The following is a 26355-nucleotide window of genomic DNA, read 5'->3' on the forward strand; positions in this document are numbered from 1 at the left end:
AACTCTGGGCCACTGGTACTTGAGACCAAAATGCCCCACAGCAGTGCTTGAGCTGACCGTGTGGGGGCCTGGGATGGATCAGGGCCTCACATGTTAGCACATTCTCTGCTCCCAAGACTCTCCTCATCTTCTGGCCCCTTCTTAGACTGCCAGTCAGGAAACCCTGCCAAGTGATATCACTGCTTTATATTCTGGTTTCCTCCACATAAAACATGTATAAAATAAGAACCAGCCACACCATTGAGCTGCCTGGCCCAGGGGCCATTATTGAATGGGGCCATCTGCACCCTCCATCTTTATAACCATCTGCTTTGCAGGCCATCAAGCCTCTATGGCCAGTGTTGTAACTGTTTTATGGGTGAGAAAAATTGAGGCATGTAGGAAAGAGAGTTCATTTGCCTGGACATACAACATGTATCCCTAAGTCAGTGATTAAAGTTGGGACACTGAGGCCAAAGCTCATACACTTCCTATACTGTCAGACTGCGTGCTTTGTTTCAGAGGGAGGAATTTCCTGGGCCGGATCCATAGGATTTCCCTCTGGGAGGTCTGTTTTCCTGGTGAGGTTCAGGATGACTCATCATTGAATGAGGCCAGTAAAGAATTTCCTAGAAATAAGCTCTCCTTTCTTGTAACTCATTGGTGGAAGTGCTTGGGAACCCCTGTTCACTCTGAGTCCTCTATTAGTTAGAAACTTGGGTATAACGTGCTTCGAACATGTATCTGAATTTTATTCCAGCTCACAAGACTTGCACAAGAATTCTGAGCAAAAGGAAGAGGGGATCTTAGGTGGACCCCATACTGCCCGCCAGACAGGCACCCAGACATGAGGGCCAGCTGCAGTTTACCACAGCTGCATGCATGCCCATGGACAGGACGTCAAACATCAGACTTGTCATGGTGCTATAGCCTTGCTGCTCCCTGAAAACACTGCATTGGTGGTCGAAGAAAGCTCCACTCCCATGTGAATCCAAATACTTGAGCAGTCAAAAGGAAGGAACCCGAAGACCATGGAGGCTCAGTAACCTCATTATCAGATTCTCCCTGCCAAGAATTGCATGTTGCAGCGGGCTGGAGCTCAGCTCCCCCAGCACAGTTTCCTGGTCTGGGACAGCAGAAGTCTGTCTGGGAAAGAGAGGGACTTTGCCAAGCCAAGCATCTCTCATGCCAGGCAGACCAACAACGGTGGTTGCTTCTTGCAGTCTCTCCATCAGAATTCCCAACAAGTCAGGGCTTTCTTGTGTCTTAAGCGCAAACTCCCAATCTCTTCTAAGTTCCAGACACAGAGACAACAAAGTTGCATGCACCATTCTAGGATGCATTTTGTCATCGACCTCTAAGTAACATTCATGGATATTTGCCTGAGTCTGTAAATAAGGTAGAACATAGGTAGAAAATTGAGAAATGTTACACTGAATTGCACTTGAATTCTCAGGAATATGTCTAATAGCATTTTATGATACTAGATATTCTTGAGAGTCAGAGAAAAAGGGTAGTGGGGGAAAGGTCTGTTGGAGGAATCATCTTAAAATAGGATCCAATGATCCTAGTAGCCCTCCCACCTCCACATCCCATCCTCCCCCACCCCACCCCACCTCTGTGGCAGGGCATTCCTTTTTGTTCACTCTTTCCTTTAGGGTGTTCTAGTTTACAATAGAGGTTTTGAATGGGCACTGATGAAGGGATGAGTACTCGATCATTGTAGAAGTGAAACCCAAGCACGAAAGTTTGTAAGTCTACAACTGTACCTCATGGTGTTTTGCTAATAAAAATAAATAAATAGGATCCAAATTTTGAGTAAAAAATAAAAATCAGTTTTGATAGGAACTTTCATTGAAAAATGAAAGTAAAAATGATGGAAATCATGTTATTCTACATTAAATGACTCTTGTAATTTTAATTGTCTGGGATATCTTAGACACAGCCAGGCGTGGGGTCAGAAGACTCTGCGGTGTTCTCTTCCGGGAGCTTGGTTTTATAGTCTCTGGGTCTTGGCCGTTGATGGGATTACACGACACCGAGGGCAGTTGGTGGGTGTGATGCCTCCCTACTGGAAGATGGGGGATCTGCTTGGAGGAGGCCCAGTCCCAATCCGAGCAGCCTTAGAGATCTCAGCCCCAGGTCCCAAACACCTGGGTTCCTCTGCTGGTTCCTTCATGCGTGAGACTCATCCGAGCATGTGTGGAATGGTCTTAAGCATGGCTGTGGCTGGTTCCAGAGGTCTTCAGCTGCCAGGGTTCTACTCTGTCCTCACCGGGTCCCCTTGGAAGGGGGCGGGTTGAGTTTCCCTCCCTGCCCCTAGCAGAGCCCCGGCAACTGAAGACCACTGGAACCAGCCACAGCCATGCTTAAGACCATTCTCCACATGCTCGGATGAGCCTCACGCATGAAGGAACCGGCAGAGGAACCCAGGTGTTCGGGACCCAGGGCTGAGATCTTCAAGGCTGCTCTGATTGGGACTGGGCCTCCTCCACCCAGATCCCCCATCTTCCAGTAGCTAAACATTATACCCACCAACTCCCCCTGGTGCCATGTAATTCCATCAATGGCCAAGACTGAGAGATTATAAAACCAAACTCCCGGAAGCAACTTCTTATTGTCTAGTTCTCACTCTCAGAGAACCCGCAGTCTACCAAGAGTATCCTGCCCACACGGCAGAGTCTGGCAAGCTCCCCATGGTGTATTCAATATGCCAAAACCCAGTAACAATGATGGGTCTCATTCCCCTGATCCTGAAAGAGCCTCCAATGTGGCAATTGCTAAAATCTCAGGGCTAGGACAAATGGAGACATTACTGGAGTCTCCTGGAGGAAATTGATGAACAATGGGATGACAGTGATACAGTGATCTTAGACACCAGGTAAAAGCTTATTTGCTTTATTGGTGTCTTTAAAATAGCAAGACATTGATTTCAGAAACAAAAGAAGCCAGATGGCCAACTTTAGGGTGTAACTATTGCTAATCCAGCATAAGGCAGTTTATTTCTTTGCTTCATATTTTGCTGAGTATTTTTATTTAGTGCTATCACAAAGGATTGTTTTTACAATGGCATGTTTGCCTTGTGACCTCTTTTATTTCAACCCTTGTCTTCTGAATTATCCTAAAATAATCACTTAATCACTTAACTTCCCATTAGTTGTCGATTTGCTCGAGCGGGTGCCAGTAACGTCTCCATTTGTCCCTGTCACGTGCTAGTGTAGCCCAATGGCATTTGTTCGCTCTGGGAACATGAAGAGCCTCAAACCGATCGTTCATGATCTTGATGAAGAAGTCTGACCATCTGGTAGGTGGGCGGCCATGCAGTCTTTTGACATCCCGTGGAATCCAGTTGGTAACAGCTCTAGTCCAGCGGTTGTCTTTAAATCTCATTACGTGACCAGCCCATCTGATTTTTGACACCTTGGCAAATGAGACAGCGTCCCTGATTCTTGATCGTCGACGGATGTCAGAACTCCGGATTCTTTCTCTCATTTGAGTGAAACGTGATATTCCAAGCATAGATCTTTTAATTCTTCTTTGGGAGACCTGAATAGCGTTCTCATCCTGTTTGCGTAGGGCCCAGGTCTCTGAGGCATATGTTAATGCAGGAAGAACAGTGGAATCAAAGAGATATGCCCGGAGCAGGAGGTTCTTCGTCCTCTTAGGTATTTCTTCGACGTTCTTGAAGGCATTCCAAGCCGCTCTCTTCCTCCTGCGCAGCTCGGGTCCCAGGTCATTTGTCATGTTGACTTCTCGACCTAGGTACACATAGCTGTTGCATTTCGGAGATGGTCGTTCCGTTGAGAGCGAATGGGGCATCAGGAACGAGACTGTTTCTCATAAACATTGTCTTCATAAGATTCAGCTGTCGTCCTACCTTTCCACACTCATGGTCAAAGTCGGCCAGCATTTGTGCCGCTTGGCTGATGTTTGGTGTTATTAAAACAATGTCATCAGCAAAGCGGAGGTGGTGTAGTTGCCGACCATCTATCTTCACTCCCATTCCTTCCCATTCCAGTCGTCGCATGATGTTCTCGAGGGTGGCACTGAAGAGTTTCGGTGAAATGGTATCACCCTGCCGAACCCCTCTTTTGAAATCAATGATTACTTCTTTGTAGAATGGTGAGATCCTGGTAGTGAATCCGCAATACAGCTCACGGAGGATCTTGATGTATTGGGCTTGAATGCCCTGATTGGCTAGGGCTTCAATGACCGCTTCCATCTCAACAGAATCAAAGGCCTTCTTTAGATCAATGAACGTTAAACAGAGCGGCATCTTGAACTCCCGAGAAACCTCAATGAGCTTGGTTATCGTGTGGATATGGTCGATGGTGCTGAATCCTTTGCGGAACCCAGCTTGCTCGCATGGTTGTCCTTCATCTAGTGTTCTGCCAATCCTATTTAGGATGACTCGAGTGAACAACTTGTAGATGACAGACAATAGGCAGATCAGGTGGTAACTACAATGGGTCTCATTCACCTGACCCTGAAGACTTCACCGATGGCAGCACTGAGAAAGATGAGAAAGGAGAGGCTGATAAAATCTCAAGGCCGAACTAGCCTGCCACAACGAAAGAAGACAAAAATGATCGTCTGTACTTTCAATGCACGTACGCTAGCATCAGATGCATCCATCGAGGACCTGGTGGTACAAGCGCGAATGATCAAGTACGACATCATTGGTCTGACCGAGACAAGAAGGCACGAATCTCACCATGCCGTTTTCGACATTGAAGAAGAATTGTTCCTCGGAACATGCGATAAAAGAGGTGTCGGAGAAGTCGGTGTCCTTGTCAACACAAACTTGGCCATGAGCATTGATTCATTTGAATGCCTAACAACCCAAATAGGACATTTACATTTGAATAGATGTGGCTCACTGCCAGCAGTTTCTATCTTCGTTGTCTACACACCAGCATCTCATTATGATGAAAGAGAAATCGAGAAGTTCTACATGGATCTGGAGAAGTTCTATAAAGAAGACCACACCTTCTACAAGATCATTGTGGGTGCTTTTAATGCCAAGATAGGACCGAGAAGATCAGCTGAAGAACTTCACATCGGGACCCATGGCCTAGAATGGAACGAACAGGGTGAGAGACTGTCTGAGTTCATCATGTCGACCAAGACCATCCATGGTAACTCACAGTTCCAGAAGGCCGAATCTAAACGTTGGACATGGGAGTCTCCCAGTGGACGATTCCACAACAAAATAGACCACATCATATTCAATCGACGGTTTTGCCTCACCGATGTTGCTGTTGTCCCAAAATTCCGAACGGAATCGGACCACCGTCTCCTTCGTGCAAAATTCTACTTCACAGAGCGAGGAGAAAGGGCTGCAAAGTTTGAAAAGAGAACTCCCAGAACGACCACCAACTGGAAGCTCTTTGGCACTATTGCGGCAACATGAGAAGATGCCATTGTTGACAACATTGACGAGGAATACGATCGACTGGTTCAGCATCTCCATGAATGTGCGACGAACGCCAAGAGAGAGATAGCCACAAAAAAAATGCCTGTCTTCGAAAACTCTTGAGCTTATTCGCCAGTGTGGTTTGGCGCATGCCTTAGGCAACCGCAAGCTAACGTCCGAGCTCTCAAAGCAGTGCAGAGATGCGATCAAGGAAGACCTCAAAGAGAGAAGAGCAGAAGTGTTGGTAGATGCGGCAGAAGCTGGGAAAAGTATTCGTAACGCCCGCCTGTCCTTCGCCAACTACAAGACCAAGATGACTGCCCTCTGACGTCCTGATGAATCCATCACATCCTCCAGAACGGCAATGGAGAAGATTATCCATTACTTCTACTCAAATCTCTTCGATAGCCATGTCCACTTGCCGACATACCAAATTCCACAGGATGGATATGTCGTTCCCAACGTTCTCCCTTCCGAAATCCGACACGCCATTTCGTCAGTAAAGAAATGAACAGCACCCGGCCCAGACAAGGTCAGACCTGAACACCTGAAGAACCTGCCGTCAGTACTCATCAATACACTGGCTCGGCTCTTCACATGCTACCTGTCTGAATGCAAGGTTCCGTCCCAATGGAAAACCAGTAGGACCGTACTACTGTTCAAGAAGGGAGACATCCTAAAATAAAATAATTTAAAAATTTTTAATTTTATCATACTTTGGATAACAAAATTACAATAATGTTACTGCTTATGGTAGTGATGTTTAAAAAATAAATTACTGCATCTACAACCACCAAATTGGTCCAGGGATAATTTTGACTTCTTCAGCTGTTGACCCCTCTGCTCTGTCACTGACTCTAGTGGTTGGAACAGCTTTCCACTGTCACATTCGCTACTTCCATTCCAATATCTTTTGCAGGAAGATCTCAACTTCATTCTTTGCATAGTTTTTATTTGGGATAATCCAGAATGGTGGCTTAGTGTTGGAGCCCATGCCTCACTGTGGGAAGTTCACTCCCCAGCAACATAAAATATGTAGTTAAAAAAAAAACTACCAAATAAATAAATAAATTAAAATTTTACCTACACTCTGGCAATCAGGGACAAAGGACAAGCAGTTTTTTCATGAATCCCTGTCCCCGGTCATCAGAGAGCTTAAATCATAAGCCTCAGGAATGGAGAGATCAGGTTAGGATGCACGTCTTACTGGTGGCCAGCTAATGAGAGAAACCCCCAGAGCTTACAAACTGCAGCCTTGCACCCAGACGTTCCCCCTTCTCCCTAGTCCCACTCTACATCAGAGCAAATGCCTCATGTTTTCCAAAGACTCGATCAGTGCCAGGTACCTCAAGTGTACAGAATATATCCAAGGCCAGCTCTCCAGAAGCAGAATCTGAGATAGGGGAGTCTCTCCTGCAGGTGACTTATTGGGAAGGGTTCTTGGAAGCAGAGATTGAAGAGAGTAGAATGGGGGGAGGAATATTGGAGATGCTTTGCTGTCCCCATGGGAATACAGGAACATGAATTGCAAGAGAAGGTTGGTGTCAACCTGTGGAGAAAGTGCTGGCTGCTGTGCGCACATAGTAGGTGACAACAGGATGCGTGTGGAGAGACAGGGAACCCTCTCAGACAAAGGGGTTCCCATTCTACGCGGGGGGGGGGGTGCTGCAGAACTCATTGTGGAAAGGGATTCTGGGTGGAGCACCTACACTTTTCCCACAAGGAATTATAGTGTCTCCCCCCAGGCTGTGAGGGGTGCTCTGCCTCACAGACCTAGGAAGAGAGTGAAGGCCTTTTTTTCAAGCAGTTTCATAGGTCCTGGGAGGGCTGTGATTGTACAGATGAGCCACAGAAGGGGGCTCTGTGGCATCCTGTCCACATCATCAGCCGTGGAACATGTGAGTTATGCCGCCATCCAGGTGGCTGGGCTTTCACTCTTTCTCCTGAATTCCCACCAAGACCCAAGAAGTGCAGTGAATTTTTCATTTGAGTGTGTGTGATACAAGAGAGATTTGAAACACTGCAAGAGATTCTGTTTGTCATGCCAATTTTGAGCTTTTGGGGGTGAAGAAAAAAGTAAGGTACTTCAGCAGCTCTTGAGCAATCGAAAAAACTCAGCTCAAACGAAGAACCCCTAAAGTCCTCTCAAGTTCTAGGTTAAGTTTTTGAAGCCACAGTCATTCCTTTACTCACAGTCATCCTTTGTTATTTCTGTTCTTGGTGTGTTTGATACTGTTTGGTTGTGAGGGCACACCTGGTAGTGCACAGGGCTTACTCCTAGTTCTGTGCTCAGGGGCTATTCCTGGCAGTTCTTGGTGGACCACATGCAGTGCCAGGGATTGAACTAGGGTAGGCTATTTGCAAGGCCAGCACTTTAAACTCCTGTACTCTCTCTGTCCTGATACTGTTATTAATAGCAAAATTACAGAATTTTTAATAAAGTATGTTTTAAGTATTTGTGAATTTTGTGAGTATGATAAAGGTAAAGGTAAAGGCCCTCCTGTTGATCGTCGATTTGCTCGAGCGGGCCCAGTAACGTCTCCATTGGAGACTTTGTTGTTACTGTATTTGGCATATCGAATACTCTCGGTAGCTTGCCGGGCTCTCCGAGAGGGGCGGAGGAATCGAACTCGGGTCGGCCATGTTGACCGCTTGTAAGGCGAACGCCCTACCGCTGTGTGTTGTGAGTATGGGACCTGCAATTTAAAAAAAAATAATATACCTGTTCCATCTGCCTAAAGGACAGGAAATGTTGGTCTGAGCTGAGATATGGGCCTGGGATATCAGAAGGGATATTCTTTTAGACCACAGTCCATAGACATTGATCCCTGGTGGCTGTCATTCTATTGGTGGCTATATTCATTCCTCCTGAACATGCCTCCTGGAGAGGGAAAGGTGACAAGTTCTCGGCAGAAGTCTCTCTTTGTCTCCTGTGCCTATGTCCACACATCTGTCTTCCTGCAGCTGTCCCATCTGTTGGTGCTTTTTGTTCTTTCAGGAGGAAATGGGCATTTCCTGTGAACTGCTAGAATCGGACTTCCTTAAGTGCAGTGTGGGGTTTCCTTTCATGCGGTCCAAGTCAAAGGTAAGGGGCAGAGAACTGCCACTCCCCTTCCCCACCAGCCCCTGACTGCAGCCACTGCCTCCCTGAAAGTTTCCTCCACAGCGCCACTTCCCACAGAGCTGAGGTAACCAATAAGGCCCTCCCTCAGACCAGGCCTGCTCCTGTCCATAAGAGTCTCTTCTTCTTCTCCAAATGTGCTTGAGAAGCTGAGATCCCAGGCTCTTACCCCATGATCCCCATGGCATACACTGGGAAATGCCTGGATTTCACACTTTAGCAAAGAGTATCTGGTTGACTTTCATTTGAAAAAAAATTTTTTTTTGTCTGAGACATTCCCTGCCACTTTGCATCCCCAAGACAATATAGGAGAAAATGTGGTCTGGGCTAGGAGCCTGCAATCCTGACTCTGTCACTCTCCTTAGCACTTACACTTTCCTCAAGAGACCTCTTAACATTCTCAAGCATAAATAATTGCATTGCTCTTCATTGTTTTTTTAAAGTAGAAGAAATTAGTCACTTTGCTATTTATAAAAAGTCAAATTTTCTCAGCTCAAATGATAATGTGGTGCATATTCAGGCATTCATGGAATATTCTAGTATGTTCCATCATTATAAGGATCTGCAGATATACACATAAGATGTGATTTGGGGAGGTAAAACTAGGATGTATAGGACCAGGTCTGTCTTTTGATATAGAAATTATTTTTCTGTTCTGAGGGAAATTGCATGTTCTTTTGTCTACTTCCCCTCCTCCACCCCTTAGCACCCTATCTCCCCTCCACACACACTCAATGATAGAAAACAAGGTGTAATCCTTCTCTCTTGCCTATGTCATCGAATCCTTCCCCTGGCACTGCCCTGACTTCAAACTCTGGTGGCTCTATCATTTAGATTTCTCAGCTGCCTAATAGACCCCAGATTCCCAGGCTAAAATAACCAACAGAACCCAATCCTGCATGGTTCTCATTGTATTTATTTTTATGACAACCTTCTCATTATGGAAAGTGATCCACAATGCCCACATGTGGTTGCAATATAAAGTTTCCTGTTAAATAACCTTTAAAGGAAGAGAGCCAGGGAAGTACTGAGCAGCTGGCTTAAGGAGCTGCGGCACAGACTGTATGCAGGGTCCTTGGGTTCAATCCCCAGCACTGCATGGTCTCGTGAGCTTCCACTGGGTGTGTCCCCAAAGCAAAAAAATTAGAGCAGTCAGTTATAAAGTAAATGACTTAGATGGTGGGCTACATAGATGTGGAGAAACTAGGAAGATGGTGTGAGTAGAATTCAAAATGTTCTTGCTTAAGGGACAAATTCATCCTTTCACAAAGGGAATCTCATTTGCCAAAAAGTACAGTTTGAGCCCTAGTGTGAGATCAGGGAATGGTCCTCTTATTCAAGCTGTGTCTCTGGTCTGAAAATGGAAAGATCATGTAATAAAACAGATTGTCCTGCAACAGAGTTTCCAGAGAGCAAAAAAGTACAGGTCAAAGCAAACCAGGTTCAAATTTCAAGGCTTACTAGTGTCAACCACCACTTTCTCATCCCCTAGTATGACTTCAGCGTGATCTTTGACACAAGTCACCTCTCTGGGGAAGAGGATGTCCTCAACTTCATCGTTACGGCTCAGAGGTAAGGAGGATTTTTCAAAGTAAAATATGGAGGCAGCAGGAAGGTCATGCCCTGGTCATGCACTGAAGAGTACCCAGGAGACTCTTCAGAAAGACACAGTTCTTCAGTGACAAAGCCCCAAATTGATGGGTAGAATCAATTCTTTCAGGGATGGTGGTTGTCCAGTTGTTCTTGTGCACATGCCAGGTCAGATTGAATTGTGAGGAACTGGGATGACTCCCAATCAGAAACCATGAAATGACTTATCCAGAAGTCAAGGGGTCATCTAGTCAGAGGTCAAGAGTTTGTCTAGTCGAGGTCAGTGGATCATCTAGTCAGAGGTCAAGAGGTCATCTCATCAGAGGTCAAAGAATCAAGTCAGTCATGGAGTCATCTAGTCAGAAATCAAAGAATCATCTAGTCAGAAGTCATGAATCATTTAGTCAGAGATCAATCTTTTAATCAGAAGCCAGAGAATTAGTCAAGGTGTCATCTAGTCAGAAGTCAAGAGACCATCTAGTCAGAAATCAAGAGCTTTAGTCAAGTCAAATTGTCAAGTAGGCAGACGTCAAAGAACCATCTAGTCTGAGGTCTAGGGGTCATCTAGTCAGAAGTCAAAGAATCTAGTCAAGTCAAGGAGTCATCTAGTCAGAGGTCAAGGGATCACCTAGTCAGAGGTCTTAAAGTCATATCTTCACATTCCTGGTTTCACAGCTACAGAGAGACAGGCCTTAAGAGTTGAAGGTTTCAAAAAAAATAAAAATAAAAAAGAGTTGAGGGTTTCAAGCAGTGTGTGTCTGCAGCTGGAGTCAGGGACAGGATATGGGTGGGAAATGGAGGTTCGCACTTTGACAGGAACGGACAGTGGTCAGATTTCCAAGGCAGAGCTTTCTTCCTAATATCTGTTTGAAATGCCTATGCACTGCCTGTGCACTTCATAGCAGTGTTGCAAAGGAGGATGCAAGAACTTTCCATAAACCCTTATCCCAGGTCACCAGTGCTAATAGTTTGACCCCGATTACTTATGTCATTGTTTCCATACATAGAATTTTTCATTATCCATCTGAAAGCAAGTTATTAAACTCCGACCTGTCCTCTTATTTCCCCTATGAACACTCAGTGTATATTTATTCAGAATGAATTTCTTCTCTCAAATAACTGTAGTTGTCAAATTCAGACTTCCCTGGTGAGATGGCGCTGAAGCAGAGGAGCCTGTTTTCAAGCTGAACAAGCATCAGTACCGTAATGAGAATGTGCACTGAGCAGCCTGTTTGACTTTACCCATGAGGATGGATACTGAGTGGATTGGGGACCTAGCCGCCATCACTGAGGCAGGGTGGGGGACATTCAGGGCAGAGGGACATGGGGCTGTAGGAAGAGACAGGCTGGGTTAGGTGGATCCATAGGGTCCCAGAGTCTGAACAGCATTTCTCAGGCAGGGATGTCACCGGATATTTTGAAGAACAGTCAGTGTCACTGCTAGCTGGCCACAGAGCATACAATTAGTTAATAAGGAGAAGCAGCTGCCCACTGGAACCTGAAAGTCCTTTTTCCGGCATTTCTTGGATTCACAGAAAACTCCCTTTGGTTGGGCAGATTCATTCCTGGGTCTCTGGGTTTCTCAGTACCCAGGGAAGCTGATGGAAAGGAAATGATGCCCTTCAGCAGGACATTGAACCTGGAGGAGGCAGAAACTCCACTGACCACCCCACAGCCTCAGGACCAGTGAGATGTGTCAGGGACTGGAGAGGGCTATCGCATCCTCCCTCACAGCCTCCATGCACAGGTGTTGCTCTGGATGCTCACAGGAATCACCCGGTCCACCCCACAGAGCCTCTTCCCTTGTAGGTCTGGGGAAAGATCTGGATATGGAGTTTCCAAAAGATCCATGAAGTGGTTTGAAAGAGCACCAATGCTGAGACCCACTACCTATGCTTCACTTCCTCTATCCCGGACATGGTTTCTATTCAGTAAATATCTGTATTGCATCTGTTGTTTTGTTTGTTTTTTAACTAGACACTGTGCTAAGTGCTACATAGCTCTGTATGGAATACATATACATATGTATGTCCTTCTGTGGACACAAGTAGCATATGTGTGTACACATACCCCCAAGTGCTCTCTATGCATATGTATGTGTGTTCAGGTGCTGTACTTGTCAGGTACATCTGAGGCACAAGTACTCTACACACGCACACACACACACACACACACACACACACACAAGCACATCTGTGTATACAAATGATTTATAACTGTAAGTGCAGATACCTTCAAGTGCTGTCTACGCATATGTGTGTACATCTGTATGCGTGGATGCTATCCACATAATGTTTGTATATCTGTAGCATGAGATCATGGCAATAGCTTACTGGATTCAAGAACATCCTCTTATGGGCATAGGATCGCTCCCTAACATTGGGGAATGCTTCAGCTCTGTAGCCTAAACAATTAAGTGTTAGAACCGTCTACTTCTTCGAATCCCAGGCATTAAGGGTGTTGTTTTATCTGCTGGGCACAGACTATTTCAGGAGCTCTTCCCTTGCCAAGCTCGGGTGAAGATGTGATCTTACTGCCCCACACGACACGCACAGCACTTGACACCCTGCCGTGACAGAGCAATCCTTAAAGCTCCTTATCTTGAAAGCCACAGTTAAAATACCCTCCGTGCCTTTCTTCCCGTCACCACCCTTTGAAGCTCTCTTGCCCACTTGTGGATTTCAGAGGACATAAAGCTGAAACTAAACAGTTTCTCAAGAGCCCTCCTCTCGGCAGCGCTCCCGGGACAGCATCCCAGGTCACGCGCACCAGCATGACTGGAGCCTTTTGATGTTTGTCCTCTTTATCACGGCTTCTCACCCCAGCTCCGTCTGGGCAGTCACCCCGTTGACAGATGAGACCGTTACACTGAGCTGCCAGCGGCCACAGGTGGCAGGACACATGGCAAGGGTCAGGGGGCCCTTCCAAGAGGAAAGGATTACTCAGATGGGACAGGATGCTGGCGGGGTGGGGGCAGAGGCATCCTTTCCAGATGGAGTCGCCTCAGTCGGCTCCTGCCCCAGAGAAAGGAAGGACAAGGACGTCAGTCCACGTGGGCACCTGCTTCTGCAAGTAGTGACCTCTGAGTGCTGAGAGGCACCCCTCGGGGGAAGACAGATGAGGAGCTGGGGGCTGGGGGGAGTCTGCAGGGCACCATTGTTTCAGGCAGTGAGGAAAAGGAAGAGGGGAATGTGGGGAAAGGGAGTGGGAGCAGAAACCCTGGTCTCTTTGGGAATAGGGGAGTGGTCAGGGGGCGGGAGTCCTGTGTCCGTTCCCCAGTCCTTGGGACACCCCTGTTCCATCCCAGGAGCATGAAGGTAGTTTCCTCTTGGGATCCCACATTCACCCTGGTACCAAACCAGCCATCCCAGCGCCCGAGGTGATACACAGTTCAGATTGGAAATTTACCAAAACAGTGAAGGGAGAAAACTCTTCTCTCCTCCTCCTTCCCCCTTGTTATTCCGCATCTTACTCCTATCCCGTATCCCCTAAATCTGGTGTCTCAAGTCAAAAAGAAAGTCTTGGTTTGGGGGAGGAGGTCAGATGGCCCAGGATGTTGGGCATCTCTGTTCTCCCTGGGGAGGCAGCTGAGACAGCCTGACCAGCAAGACAGCCTGCTTGCCCACACATGGCACGTCCCTCTTTAAAAGAGCAAGTGCTTGGGGCTAGAGTGATAGTACAGCAGGTAGGGCATTTGCTTTAAATACAGCTGTCCTGGGTTTGATTCCCAGCATCCCATATGGTCCCCTGAGCAGCGTCAGTAGTAATTCTTGAGTGCAGAGCCAGGAGTAACCTCTGTGCATTGCTGGATATGACCCAAAAAGCAAAAAAAAATTTTTTTAATTAAAAATAAATGAAATAGCAAGTGCCTTCATTCTCTGCTTTCCCATCCTTCTACCCTGCCCACTCACTCCTGGTATTTCCATGGGTTCCCTCCCTTGGAGACAATTATCATTGACACCACCATCAGGGCCCACCCTTGGGATCACAGAAGTCCCCCATGACTCTAGGGGCCAGCCCCAAACCAGGGGCAGCTGAATACAGAGATGGCCCTGGGTGCTGACCCCTGTCCAACCCTCTCTTCCCCCCGCAGTGGCAATGTGGAGAGGCCCGAGTCCCTGCAGGACAACACACTCATGCTGGCTGTGCCGCTAGTGCACGAAGTGGACACATCCCTTAAAGGGTGAGTAGCTCCGTCCTGGCCACCCCCACATAGACAGAGAGGCCTGTGGTGAGAGGCCAGGCCGGGCTGGGGTCTGCGTATGCAGCCAGGAGGTGGAGGTGCCCAGGTCCCTGGAAGCCTCAAAGGCTACATCCTCCCACCTCTTCCTTTGCTCCTGTCTCCCAGCTGCCTCCCCACCCATCAGGGAGCACCAGCAATTTGGCGACAAGTTTAAGTCCGTTTATCTCTCCAGATGTCCCATGCACCTGTATAGGCATATATGTCCCCAACACCCACCCCTCCTTGCAGGCCAGCGAGGAGCGGCAGCATGATTTGTAGGATCAGAGTCTCTGCTGGGTTCCAGCCGGATGTGTCCCAGGCTTTGGTCACAGCCAGCTCTGTCCCCGGGGCCTGACTGATTCTCAGAATGGCTTGCCCCTCTCCTCCACCTCGCAGCACTGTCTTGGTATGGTGCTCTTCGCCCCTTCTGCAGGACTCACGTGGGTGGTGGTCCGGAGCAGTGGGGAAGGATCCTGAGGATCCTGGGCCAGGCGAAAGTCCACCTGGGCCAAGTGCCCTGCCACTCGGTGCTACTGGCAGTGTGGGAGAGCAGGGGTGCCCTCTGCAGGAACCCAGGACAACCCGGGTTGGTGTTGCAACCAGAGCTCAGGTCTGGGAGTAAGGGCAGGGATGGGTTGTGTGGTGGGTTGTGGTGCCAGGGAAGAAAATGAAAATTCACTTCCTGTTTCTGGGTCTCAGAAAACTGAGCACATACCTCTTTGAGAGAGGGGAAAGGGGATTTGCACTGCGTGTACATCAAAAGAGGACCCATTGAACCTTGGCCTCAAGGGCAAGCTGAACTTTCTGGAGGTTCAAAGTCCTGCCTTCTCCAGTTCTTAAGTGCTTCTGTGTACCGGCCTTGGCTCCAAGTGGAGTTGTTAATTCATTGCAGAAAGAGCCATCCCTGAAGAGTTCACTCTCCTGGGGGGAGGGGGGCAGGAGGGTTTCTTGAGATGAGAGGCATCTGCGGAATACATTTGCATGCATTTGCTTCTGTTTCTGGCTCTGTTTTTAGCCTTTTACTTTATTTACTTGTCTCATCAGAGACACAGCGAGAATAGACCTTGGAACAAACCCCTGTCCTTAGGGACAAAAAGGGAAACCCTTGATCAGGTAGCAAGCCCAAGAGGTTCCCACGTGAAGAATTAACAGGCCTGGATGAGGCCTGACTTAAAGAAACTTCTGCGCACCCTCTGCTCTGCACACCAGTGGAAGCAGTTCAGGTTTAAACAAACCAGCCCTGGCCAGGAGCTAATGCCAGGGACTCACTGCTTTGCTCCAGTGAGACATTTGGTTTGAAAAGCAAGGAATTGTTGGCCATTCAGACCCAGTACCAAAAATCTTATGTGCTCATCCTTTGACAAGGGTGATACCATTGTTTAATCTGGGATCTGATTGGGCCAAGGCATTGTCTCTTGTCCCTGTGGTTTGCTCACAGAGGCAATGTTGAATGCATCACTACCAACGAGGATCCATTTCTTGATCACCTCTTGCGTAGTCACTGGTTGAAATCAGAAAACAAATGCTATCACTGACTGAAGTCCAATTTTTCTGTTTGTTTTTGTTTGGGGACTGTACCCGGCTGGGTTATGGGCTTTACTCCTGGCTCTGTGCTTTGGAATCACTCCTAGCAGTGCTTGAGAAGCCATATGGAGGACCTGGGATCAAACCCAGTGGGCTACATGCAAGGCAAATGCTTTACTCACTCCCTGAACTCTCTCTGGCCCTATAGACCCCAATTTTAGAAGTCCAATGTGCTAACCATTGTGCGACCGAGCCACCTTGGACTCTACTTTTAAATCCTTCATTTCTTTTGAAAGCCCAACAAATTTAGCTGTGACATTATATCCTACATATATCAAATATTCATTTCTACTTATTTTCTAGAAACTTTCCATAGTTGTTTTTGATCCACAATATGTTTTTCAAAGAACAAAACAGGACATGTATGGTTTAGCACAGCGGTAGGGCGTTTGCCTTGCACGCAACCAACATGGCCAACCTGAGTTCGATGCCTCCACCCCTCATGGAGAGCCCAGCAAGCTACCGAGAGTATCTCACCCGCATGGCAAAACCTGGCAAGCTACCCGTGACGTATTCGATATGCCAAATACAGTAACAAGTCTCACAGTGTTACTGGGCCTGCTCGAGCAAATCGATGAACAATGAGAGGACAGCGACAGTGACAGTTTTAAAAAAAAAAATACAAGATCACCCTTCCCTCCTCATTCATTAACTTGATCTGAGACAAGATGTCCCTGGTGATGTCTGTGTAGAAAGAACCTGCCGGTGATGTCCATTTACAGGAGAAAGAAGACACAGTTCTGGAAAGGGAATCTTTTGGCGGGGAGACACTGCAGGGAACCAGTGTCTGGATCCAATAGTACATGGAGGACTCAGAACAGTGCTCACGGGTTGCTGACTCATTTCCCACTTTCTCCTCTCAGCATCATCTCTCCTACCTCCTTTGTGTACGGCGAGTCTGTGGATTCCACCAACTTCATTCAGCTGGAGGACCTGGAGTGTCATTTCCAGCCTCTGAACATCACTTTCCAGGTATCCCTCACCTCTTCCCCAGACACCTCTTTTCTAATGGGGATCCAATAGAAGACCCGGGATGTGCCTGCTTCAGAATGTAGCTAATGGGCCACTTTCTCCAGGAGAAACTCTTCCTGACGTGATTTGCTGGGAGGGAGGGAACATGCATACTCGTTCTATGACCACATGGGGAAGTAACGTCTTCCCTGTACGGTACACATCCACCCACCCTGGGTAGACCTCTCTTCCCTCCAACACTTGGAAGAAGTACTGCTTGAGGAGCACTAATTCTACCTGTGAAGGTCTGTGGATGTGAGGGAGGGGGGGTCTCACTGATATCAAAGCCCAAGTGGTCCTGAATGCCCCTTTTCTATTCTTCAAGTTTCCCTGTGTGGAAGGGCAGCCTGGTGGATTTACCATGTCCCTTCCCGGGGTTGTCTTTGCAGACTAAGCCATGAGCCCACTTGCACAGAGGGGTCAGCCCCTCAAAAGTGAGTAACAAAAGTGGAGCAGCATGAGTGGACCCTAGCCCCCAGCAGGGACATTGCTCCCCTTTCACACAGGGCAGCTGGCTCTCTCCCACAGCCTGTGAGTGCAGCACCAGGGAACCCAGGTCTCGCCGTGGCAGACCTGACAGTCTCCAGATCAACCATTTGTCGGTGCTGTAGGGTGCAAATCAGCTGTGGACAATGCAAAAGCAAAACTGAACTTCTGGGCACAAACATTTGGATTCTGTTTTATTTTCACATGCCGTGAAGTGTGGGGACTCGGGACTTTTCGAGATCTGGCTGTTTGTTCACAATTTGTGTTGAGAAGTTTGGCCTACAGGCCAAAATTTACCAACTTTGGGCTGCAGGACTGAGTCTCATGTTCACTGTGAGAATCTGTTGATGGCACACTAGAGGGTTTCTCATCATCCAGTTGGTTCTGCTCAGGTGACAAGGGTAGGGAGCTATAGCTAAACTCCCCAGCTCTGTGGGCAAGGCACACGGGGGGGGGGGGGGCGCAAATCTGGAGAGTAGGGACTGGAACTAGATCTTGTCAGGGAACCATTTGATCCTCCTATATGACTCAGCTCCCAGCCAGGCATGGGAAGGAAGAGAAGATGCCCCTGCCCCCAGACCCCATAATCTATACCCCGCTTTTTACATTTTTTACATTTTTTACATTTTTTAAGATTTTTAATTGAATTGCCATAATATCCACAGTAAGAAAGTTGCTCATGATTGAGTTTCAGTCATACAATGTTTGAAAATCCATCCCTTCACCACTGTACATTTCCCACCATCAGCATCCCCAGTTTCCCTTCTGCCATACCCCCCGCCTCTATGGCAGACAATTTCTCTCTCTCTCTCTCTCTCTCTCTCTCTCTGTCTCATTTTCCTTTTAGGCTCTGTAGTTTGCAATACTGTTGCTGAAAGGGTATCATGCATATCACTTTACTTCCTTTCAGCACTCAGTTCTTGTTCAGAGTGATCATTTCCAACTATTATTGTCATAGTGGTCCCTTCTCTATCCTAACTCCACTCCCTCTCCGCTCATTGTGGCAAGTTTCCAACCTATCCTCCTGGCCCTTGTTTCTATGGTCATTCTGTTTGTCCCTCTCCCTCTGACTCATTTCACTCAGCATGCTGCTCTCCATGTCCATCTATTGTATAAGCAAATTTCATGACTTCATTTTTCCTAACCGCTGTGTAGTATTTCATTGTTTAGATGTGCTGTAGCTTCTTTTTCCATTCATCTCTTCTCAGGCACTTGGGTTGTTTCCAGTTTGTGGCAACTGTGAATAGTGCCTCAATGAACATAGGTATTCAGATGGCTTTTCTGTATGGTGTTTTTGGGTTCATAGGGTATATTCCCAGGAGCAATATTGTTAGGTGCTATGGAAGCTCAATTTCTGGCTTTTTGAGGAATGTTTATATTGTTTTCCAGAAAGGCTGGACCAATAGGCATTCTCACCAGCAGTGAATGAAAGTCCCTTTCTCCCCACATTGGTGCCAGCACTGGTTGTTCTTTTTGATGTGTGCCAGTCTCTCTGGAACAATATATCTCATTTTGATTTGCCTCTCCCTGATAATGAATAACATAGAGCACTTTTTCATTTGCCTTTTGGCCATTTTATTTCTTCTTTGAGGAAGTTTCTGCTCATCTCTTTCAATTTTTGATGGAGTGTATTTTTTTTGTAAAAACACAAAAGCACATTTTTTTTGGTAAAAATATAACCCACTATCAGATGAGTGTTGGGAAAATAATTTCTCCCATACACGGGCTGTCTTTGTATCCTGGTCATCTTTTCCTCTGAAGTGCAGAAGCTTCTTAGTTTAATGTAGTCCTATTTGTTTATCTTTGCTTCCACTTGCTTGATCAGTGCTACACCCCACTTTTTTTTATTCACCAGGGGTAAACTTACAAAACTTTCATGTTTGAGTTTTAGCCATACAATGATCAAACACCCATCTCTCCATCAGTGTACATTTTCCACCACCGATGTCCCCAGTATTCCTACCCCACCCCCCACCTCTATAGTAGACAGTTTCCCTCTTACTCTCTACTTATGGACAGTATGGTTTGCAATACAGATAATAAGAGGCCATCACATTTGGTCCTTTATCGACTTTCAGCACACATCTCCCATCCCGTGTGATCCCTCCAACCATCATTGGCTTTGTGATCCCTTCTCTATCCCAGATGCCTTCTCCACCAGCTCATAAGGCAGGTTTCCAACCATGGAGCAATCTTCCTGGGCTTGTCTCTGTCCTTGTGTTTTAGACTCATATTATGATATTTTATATTTCACAAATGAGTGCAGTAATTTTATGTCTGTCCCGCTTTTTCTGACTCATTTCACTTAGTACGATACTCTCCATGACCATCCACTTCTGAGCAAAATTCATGACTTCATCTTTCCTAGCAGCTGCATAGTATTCCACTGTGTAGATGTACCAAAGTTTCTTTAACCAGTCATCTGTTCTCAGGCACTGGGGTTGTTTCCAGATTCTGGCTATTGTGAATAGTGCTGCAATGAACATACAGGTGCAGACGTCATTTCTACTGTGCTATTTTGCACCTTTGACACCCCACTTTTCTCATAGCACCCTGGACTCCCCCATCTCCATTTCATCCTCCCAGCCCTGAGTCACTGCTGCAGCGCAATAGTATTTCCTTTGGGCAGTTTCCCTTCTCCCATTCCCAAGTGTGTCGGGGGGGGGAGGGGCAAAAGAATGAGGCTGCTAAGCCTGGGTGGTCAAATTTTTCCCTGGAATATACCTTCAGGACCACGATGGACAGCAAGAGTCCACATCTTCGAGGACTAAGCCTCCCTCTGACTGAGCCTCAGCCATCGTCCCTTGCACTCCATGTTGTCCCCTGTACTCCAAGGAGGAGAGTTGGGGTCTGGCCCTTGCCAACCGTTCTGAGTGGTCTTGCCACAACTCACACCTCTTCATTTCTGGTCGCTTCTCAAAACAAGTGTGGTTTCTACTGCAACTCTTTGTAACTGGACAGAAAATAGCAAACCCAGACCGTGTTACTTCATTTTCAGTCATCCCCGGAATTTTAATCACTTGCCCACTCCGATAGTCCCTCGGGTATCTTATAATACAAGAAACAGTCAAGAGAATTATTTCTTAGCATTCAGGTGACACGGGGCCCAAGAAAGAATAGGGACTAGGTGTTGAAAGGAGAGGACAGAATGAACAGCAGATCTACATAAGATGCAAGAATGTTCTTACCAGCCCCTAAAAACAGGGAGGAAGTCAGGAGACAGAAGGCTGAGTTGTGTTTCTGTAAAAGCCTTTTCATAAGGAGCTTCTGTTTTGGTGTGTAGGCAAGGTCTCGAATCTGACCCCACACAAGATGCAGGCCAGAGATCCGGGGAGGCCCCAGGATGAGTGATTGACATGACCCTCAGATAAACTCCTTGATTACCCATTGTCTGAGGAAGTGCAGGCATTCAGAAGAGGATTAGGAGAGCCAGCTAGATCAGGTGGGAAAGATGAATAGAGTGTGTCATTGATTAGAAGGAAAGCCTGTTGTGTTAGCAGAGCTGACAGTTTCCGTGGGAAATCACCAACCGTTCACTTTCAGGGACGTTTGCCATTATCCTGACCCTCCTACCGGAAGATTGCTCACCAGGTTAATGGTGATCACAGCCAAGATGGAGAGAGAGGGGTATGAAGCAAGAAAATGGCCTTTTCCTCATTTCAGCCATGCACTCTGAGTAGAAGCACAGATCTCTGTATAAACTCCTTATTTGGTCTTTTAAAGGCTATTATTCAGCAAGCCGCGTAATTGCCCGAAGACTGCAGTGCAAGTGCAGATGGCAGAAAAGCAGAAACACCTGTCTTTCAACCTAGCGTCTCCATTTCATCAGGCCTCTTACTGGAGACAGAATAATTTGTTGACCATTGATATAAGATGTTTGTGTGCATTAAGTGGAGTTAATTTTCTCACCTGAGGAAATTTTTAAATTATGGTTAAAGAAAAGTCATGCAGATGTTGCCAAAACACTTGCGCGCTACCAAATGCAAAGACATTTGTTCAAAATAAAATGAACGTGGTAGGACAAGTTCCTTTACCACTTCCCTTTTCCAAGCATCTGACTCTGATGAATGAAATCAAAATCATGTTCTTTCCTTCCCACTGCCCAGACTTTCATTTCCCAGACATGTTGGAGAGCCCTTTCCACTCTAGACTCTCCCATCTCACTTTATATCCACTATTTCCATCCCTCCTGTCCTTCCTTGATCTTAGGCCTTTGTTGTGTTATTCTTGATGAATTTTGTTCTTTTTGAACCAAGAGTTGGCAATTACCACTCATCTGCGCTATCATGTTTTTGTTTGTTCTCTGAAACTGAACCGAATATTAGTAGATGTGAGAAGAGCAGATTGGAGCTAGCTATGTGCCATACTGTGTGCCTAGGGTGAAGACCTGGTTAAATCCCCAGCCCAGCTCCTGGGCCTGCCCTTTTGGGTTCTTCATCAGCCCAGAGATGTCTTGAGTGCCTGGATCTTCTCTTTTATTCCAAAGTCCTTTGCTTCCTTCCTCTTTCTTCTTCCTATCCAACTTTCTTCATAATCTGTGAGTTCCTGGAGTGTGGCTTCACAGCTCTCTGTGTGCACATGCCTTCCCATACCCACCATCAGTCTAGTGCCCTTGACATTATCGGACACACCCCCTCTGTCCACTCTTCCTCCCCCCTTTTTCTTTCCACTCAGTAACCTCCATATTTTTTTCTGAGTCTGAGTTATTTTTGTTGTGATTTTTTTTATTGCAAACGCATTCACATACTTTCAATTTCATCCATTTAAGCAACTGTACAATTCAATAAATTTGAGTATTTTTACAGAATTGTGAAACCCTCACCAAAATCTAATTTTAGAACTTTTTTTCATCACCCACAAAAGAAACTTCCATTAGTGGTCACTCCCTACAATAGTTTCCTATGGCTACTATAACGAATTACTACCAAATTAGTGACCACAAACACCACAGATTTCTTCTCTTACAGTTCTAGAGGACCAAATACAAACAGAGTCTCAGTGAGCTAAAACCAGTGTCCCCTGTGTGCTGGGGGGTACGAGAGGAGAATGCATTTCTTGCCTCTCCCAGATTCTGAACTGCCTTACACTCTATGATTTCATGCCCCCTTTCTTCCTCAAATCCTTCTTCCTAGACTTCCTCCTATTGCATCTCTCTGGTCCCATCTCTCTCTCTCTCCTATGGTCTCACTGTGCTCCCTGAAAATTCCACAGTATTATTTTCATTTAAAGCCAATGGCTTCGTGACTTTAATTCCACCTGCAACCTTCGTTCCCCCCTTGTAATGTCACACAGTCAAAGGATCCATGGGTCAGAATGTGGACAGTCTTACAAGGCCACTCTTTAGCATACCTCCCCCCACTCATTTACCCCACCCCCAGCCCTAAGCTACCACTGATCTGCCTCCTGTCTCTACACCTCTCCCCAACTTTTCTATTCTCTGAGCTCCATTTCTCCCTGGAATTAATGTTCCACCTCTTTTCCGTCTCCTTTCTCTTTGCAGCTATTGCCGTATCAGTCTTCTCTAGGAAAATAATTGTTTGCCGGACACAGGAATAGAATTGTAGGAGAGGCATAAAAAAAGTGTCCTCTTTCTGCTGTGGGTTGAACCCAGAGCCTCAGGCATGTGAGACATATGTTCTACTAATGGGGCAAAGTTTAACAGGATCCAGTGTGGGGATCTCTCTCTTTTCTAAAGTGTACAATGTCATCTCTGTTAGCTGCAAATTATTCAGAAACCAACCCTGTATCAGGGTATGGTGAAAACAGTCCATTTGGATATCCTAGGTGTAGTCACTCAGTTTGGGGCCAACCCCCAACCCATTTTTGTCTTTGACAAGCTCAGTTACATCACACTGTGGAAAGAAAGGGATTGAACCAGATCAGTGCTTTTCATGATGTTGTTGCTGAAGTGGCAGCACAAGCATCTTCTGGAAATGTTTCAGAAATACAAACCTTCCAGCACCTCCTTGGCCAAAACATTAGACCTGCTGCTTCAGAAACTTCAGACATGACCTTCCACCAGTCTGTTCTAACAACCCCTCTGGTTATTCTGATACATGCTTACATTTGGGAACAACTGGACGAGGTTATGTCTGAATTTTCACCAAGGAGCATTGCCAGGAATGACTCCCAAGCTCAGAGTCAGGAGTAACCCCTGAGAACAACTGGGTAAATAAACCAAAGGTGGGGAAGTCCCAAACACATAGAAAATTAAAATAAATTCCCACTCTATATAGTAACCTGTAGGTAAACATATAGGAATATGCAAAAATATATCATTTGTAGCAAGGTTTTGATTTTATTGAAATGATGAAATGCCCCTACCACCACCAACTTTCCATATGGTGCCTCAGGTCAAATGATGGCCTTTTGGTTTCCACAGCCGAGAGTCTCTGTGTGAGGATCAGAGGAACTGAGTGTGTGTGTGTGTGTGTATGTGTGACATGATGTGAAAATCTGTGTCTCTGAACTCCTTCAGGTCTATAACACTGGGCCCAGCACTCTCCCAGGCTCTTCCATCATCATCTCTCTCCCCAACCGACTGTCATCTGGCGGCGCAGAGATGTTTCACATCCAGGAGATGGTGGTGAGTCCTTGTTTTTTTCTCAACAATGCTTTTGGGATCCAAGTCCAACTGTTGGTATTTTGTATTCTAACTAAGGGCCCAGAAAATCACCTGCACCCTGTGAAATTCTGCTCTGAAATGTATGTTCCGAGTATGTTCAGTGCTATCAGAAGATCTCTTGGGAGAAACGAAGGGATACTAAAAAACCTGACTGGAAGATTCATGGGCTGGCTCTGGGAGCCAATGGATAGTCAATAGCTTAAAACTCAGAGCAGCAAGATCTACAGCTTCTCTGAGGTGCTGCCCTCAGCTTGAAAATAAGAAAGTGGCTTGTGGTGGTAATAATAGGTTCTGGAATGGTGTCCTCTCAGGTCTCATAGACTAAAAATCTGGACAGAGTAAAATGTTTAATGTAGCACTGGTCACTCCACCTCCACCCCTCCTCCCCAACACACACACCCTCAGTCGCCTGCCTGGTTATTCCAGCCCTCGTGATGTTTCATTTATAATCCATGAAGTGCCCATGTCTGTGTTTTCTGCCGAAACAGCAGCAGAAAAGCCCCCAGTGTTCTGTACCCGCGGTTGGAACCAAGTCTGAGGTTACTGAATCCCACACTCTCCTGTCTACCATCTTTAATATTATTAATCAACCTGACCACTCTACCTTTCCCCCAGTGTCTAGGAATGTTCTGTTCATTAGGCACACTCTAAGAGTAATCCACATAAATATCTGTACTGTTGTCGAAAGAATTCCCCCCCCCCCATAGACAGAATTATTTATTACCCCAAACAGGAAATTTAAGGCCCTCAGATTCTGGAGGTACCTTAGAACCAACCACACCACTTTTTCTCTTTATTAATCAACAGACCAAGGGAAAATCACTGGAAAGGACTTGAAAGATCATTTATAAATAGCTGGCAGGCCTGGAAGGCATTCCAAGTGGTTTTCCTGAAGACTTGAGAACTACTCGGTTGTTAGTCTGGCTGAATGAACCCTCAAAAACCCAAGTGGTGTGAGCTGGCTCCATTCTGTTTTCTGAGTTCTCAGAAACAGAGTCTTTGGATTTTTAAAGACTATATTTAAAAGTTTCGTTGAGTCCAAAACAGAATGCTTAAAGATAGCCAAGCCTCCCATGGGTGAAGACCAGCCTGTGATCAGAGGCCCGTGACATTTTCATGGTACTGAAGCCCAGATTCTTGGGGGCAGACCCTCATTCAACCGGCACTGGAGTGTTGGCTCTCATGAACGGTCAGCTCTGAGAGCAGAGGGACGGGCAGTTGGAGCTCAGGAGGCAGATGCCTGCTGGGAAGCCAGCACCCGGTGAGGATCCCTAGTACTAAGTCAGCTGCTGACCCTGCTGGCACACCCCATGTCCTGAAGGCCACGAGCACAGGCCTTCTGCCACTCTGTCAGTTTCACCCCACTCTAGACCAGTTCACCAGAGTGTTCCCTGGGCAGGCATGGTGGCTGGCTCGTCAAGATCCTGGCATTCTCCCCTTTGGGCCTCTAGGGACACCAATGGTACAGGCCCCACATGTTGGGGGTTGGGGTAGCAGGCGTGGTGCAAGTCGGTCCTCTCCCATTAGGAGAAATGCTTATTTCCTGGACGGCACTAGAACTTGGTGTCATTCCTTCCCCACCCCACTCTCAGTCACCACCCCAGCTTTGGGTGGGCTCCTGGGGAGCCAGGCCCTGCTATCAGGCCCCACAGCCAACCAAAGGGCTGAAGCAGCCACAAGTACTCAGGGAGGAGCCATCTGTCCCCCTCACACACACACAAACCCCACAGCACCCACTCATTATTTCCTTCCCTTTCTCAGTGACATTGATGACCATTTGTATTTCCCATACTTCATGTTGAAAGTTGGGGACATACGTCCCAAGGCCATCACAGACTTATGGCACAATCTTCCCACAGCTAGTTGAGAACTCTTTCTTAGGTCTTTGGTAACTCCAGATAGGATGAACCTGCCCCCCATTTCCCAGAGGCTCTGGTGTTTTCCCACAGGGTCTTAGTCTTGTTTTTCTCCTTCTCTTCCCTTCTTGTTTCTTTTCATGCTTGTGATGACCAGCAGTTCTGCCCATCCTTGACTGTGTTCCCTGAGGGTCATACCCTGGGTACCATCTTCCCCTTCACAGGCGTGGGGCTCTCCGGGGCTTACATTTTCATGATTGTGTTTTCTGGGGGCACATCCTTCAGTTTTGTGTGGTTACACTGTTGGTCTTGGGGGGCATCCAGGAGCTTTGGCTGTGATGCTCACCTGGGACCTCCCACACACTGTTAGCTGAGGACTTGCACACACCTGCTGTAGCACCCCGGGATCACACCTCCCGTGGAGGCACTAGAGCTTCCAGAGAGCAGAGCTGCCAGACTGTGTTC

The 26355-nt window shown here is 46.8% G+C and overlaps 1 protein-coding gene across 1 annotated transcript in view; it reads left to right on the forward strand.

The window, feature by feature from the left end:
• The window catches only part of ITGA9 (integrin subunit alpha 9), a 329418-nt gene that overhangs the window by 240790 nt on the left and 62273 nt on the right, over positions 1 to 26355 (forward strand). Inside the window, exons 19-23 of the mRNA XM_056129639.1 lie at positions 8394 to 8480; positions 10009 to 10088; positions 14200 to 14289; positions 16776 to 16884; positions 23888 to 23995. Coding sequence (XP_055985614.1) covers positions 8394 to 8480; positions 10009 to 10088; positions 14200 to 14289; positions 16776 to 16884; positions 23888 to 23995 — 474 coding nt within the window. The remainder of the gene's footprint in view (positions 1 to 8393; positions 8481 to 10008; positions 10089 to 14199; positions 14290 to 16775; positions 16885 to 23887; positions 23996 to 26355) is intronic.

Source organism: Sorex fumeus, unplaced genomic scaffold, assembly GCF_029834395.1.
Source record: "Sorex fumeus unplaced genomic scaffold, SorFum_2.1 ptg000072l, whole genome shotgun sequence".
Lineage (NCBI taxonomy): Eukaryota > Metazoa > Chordata > Mammalia > Eulipotyphla > Soricidae > Sorex > Sorex fumeus.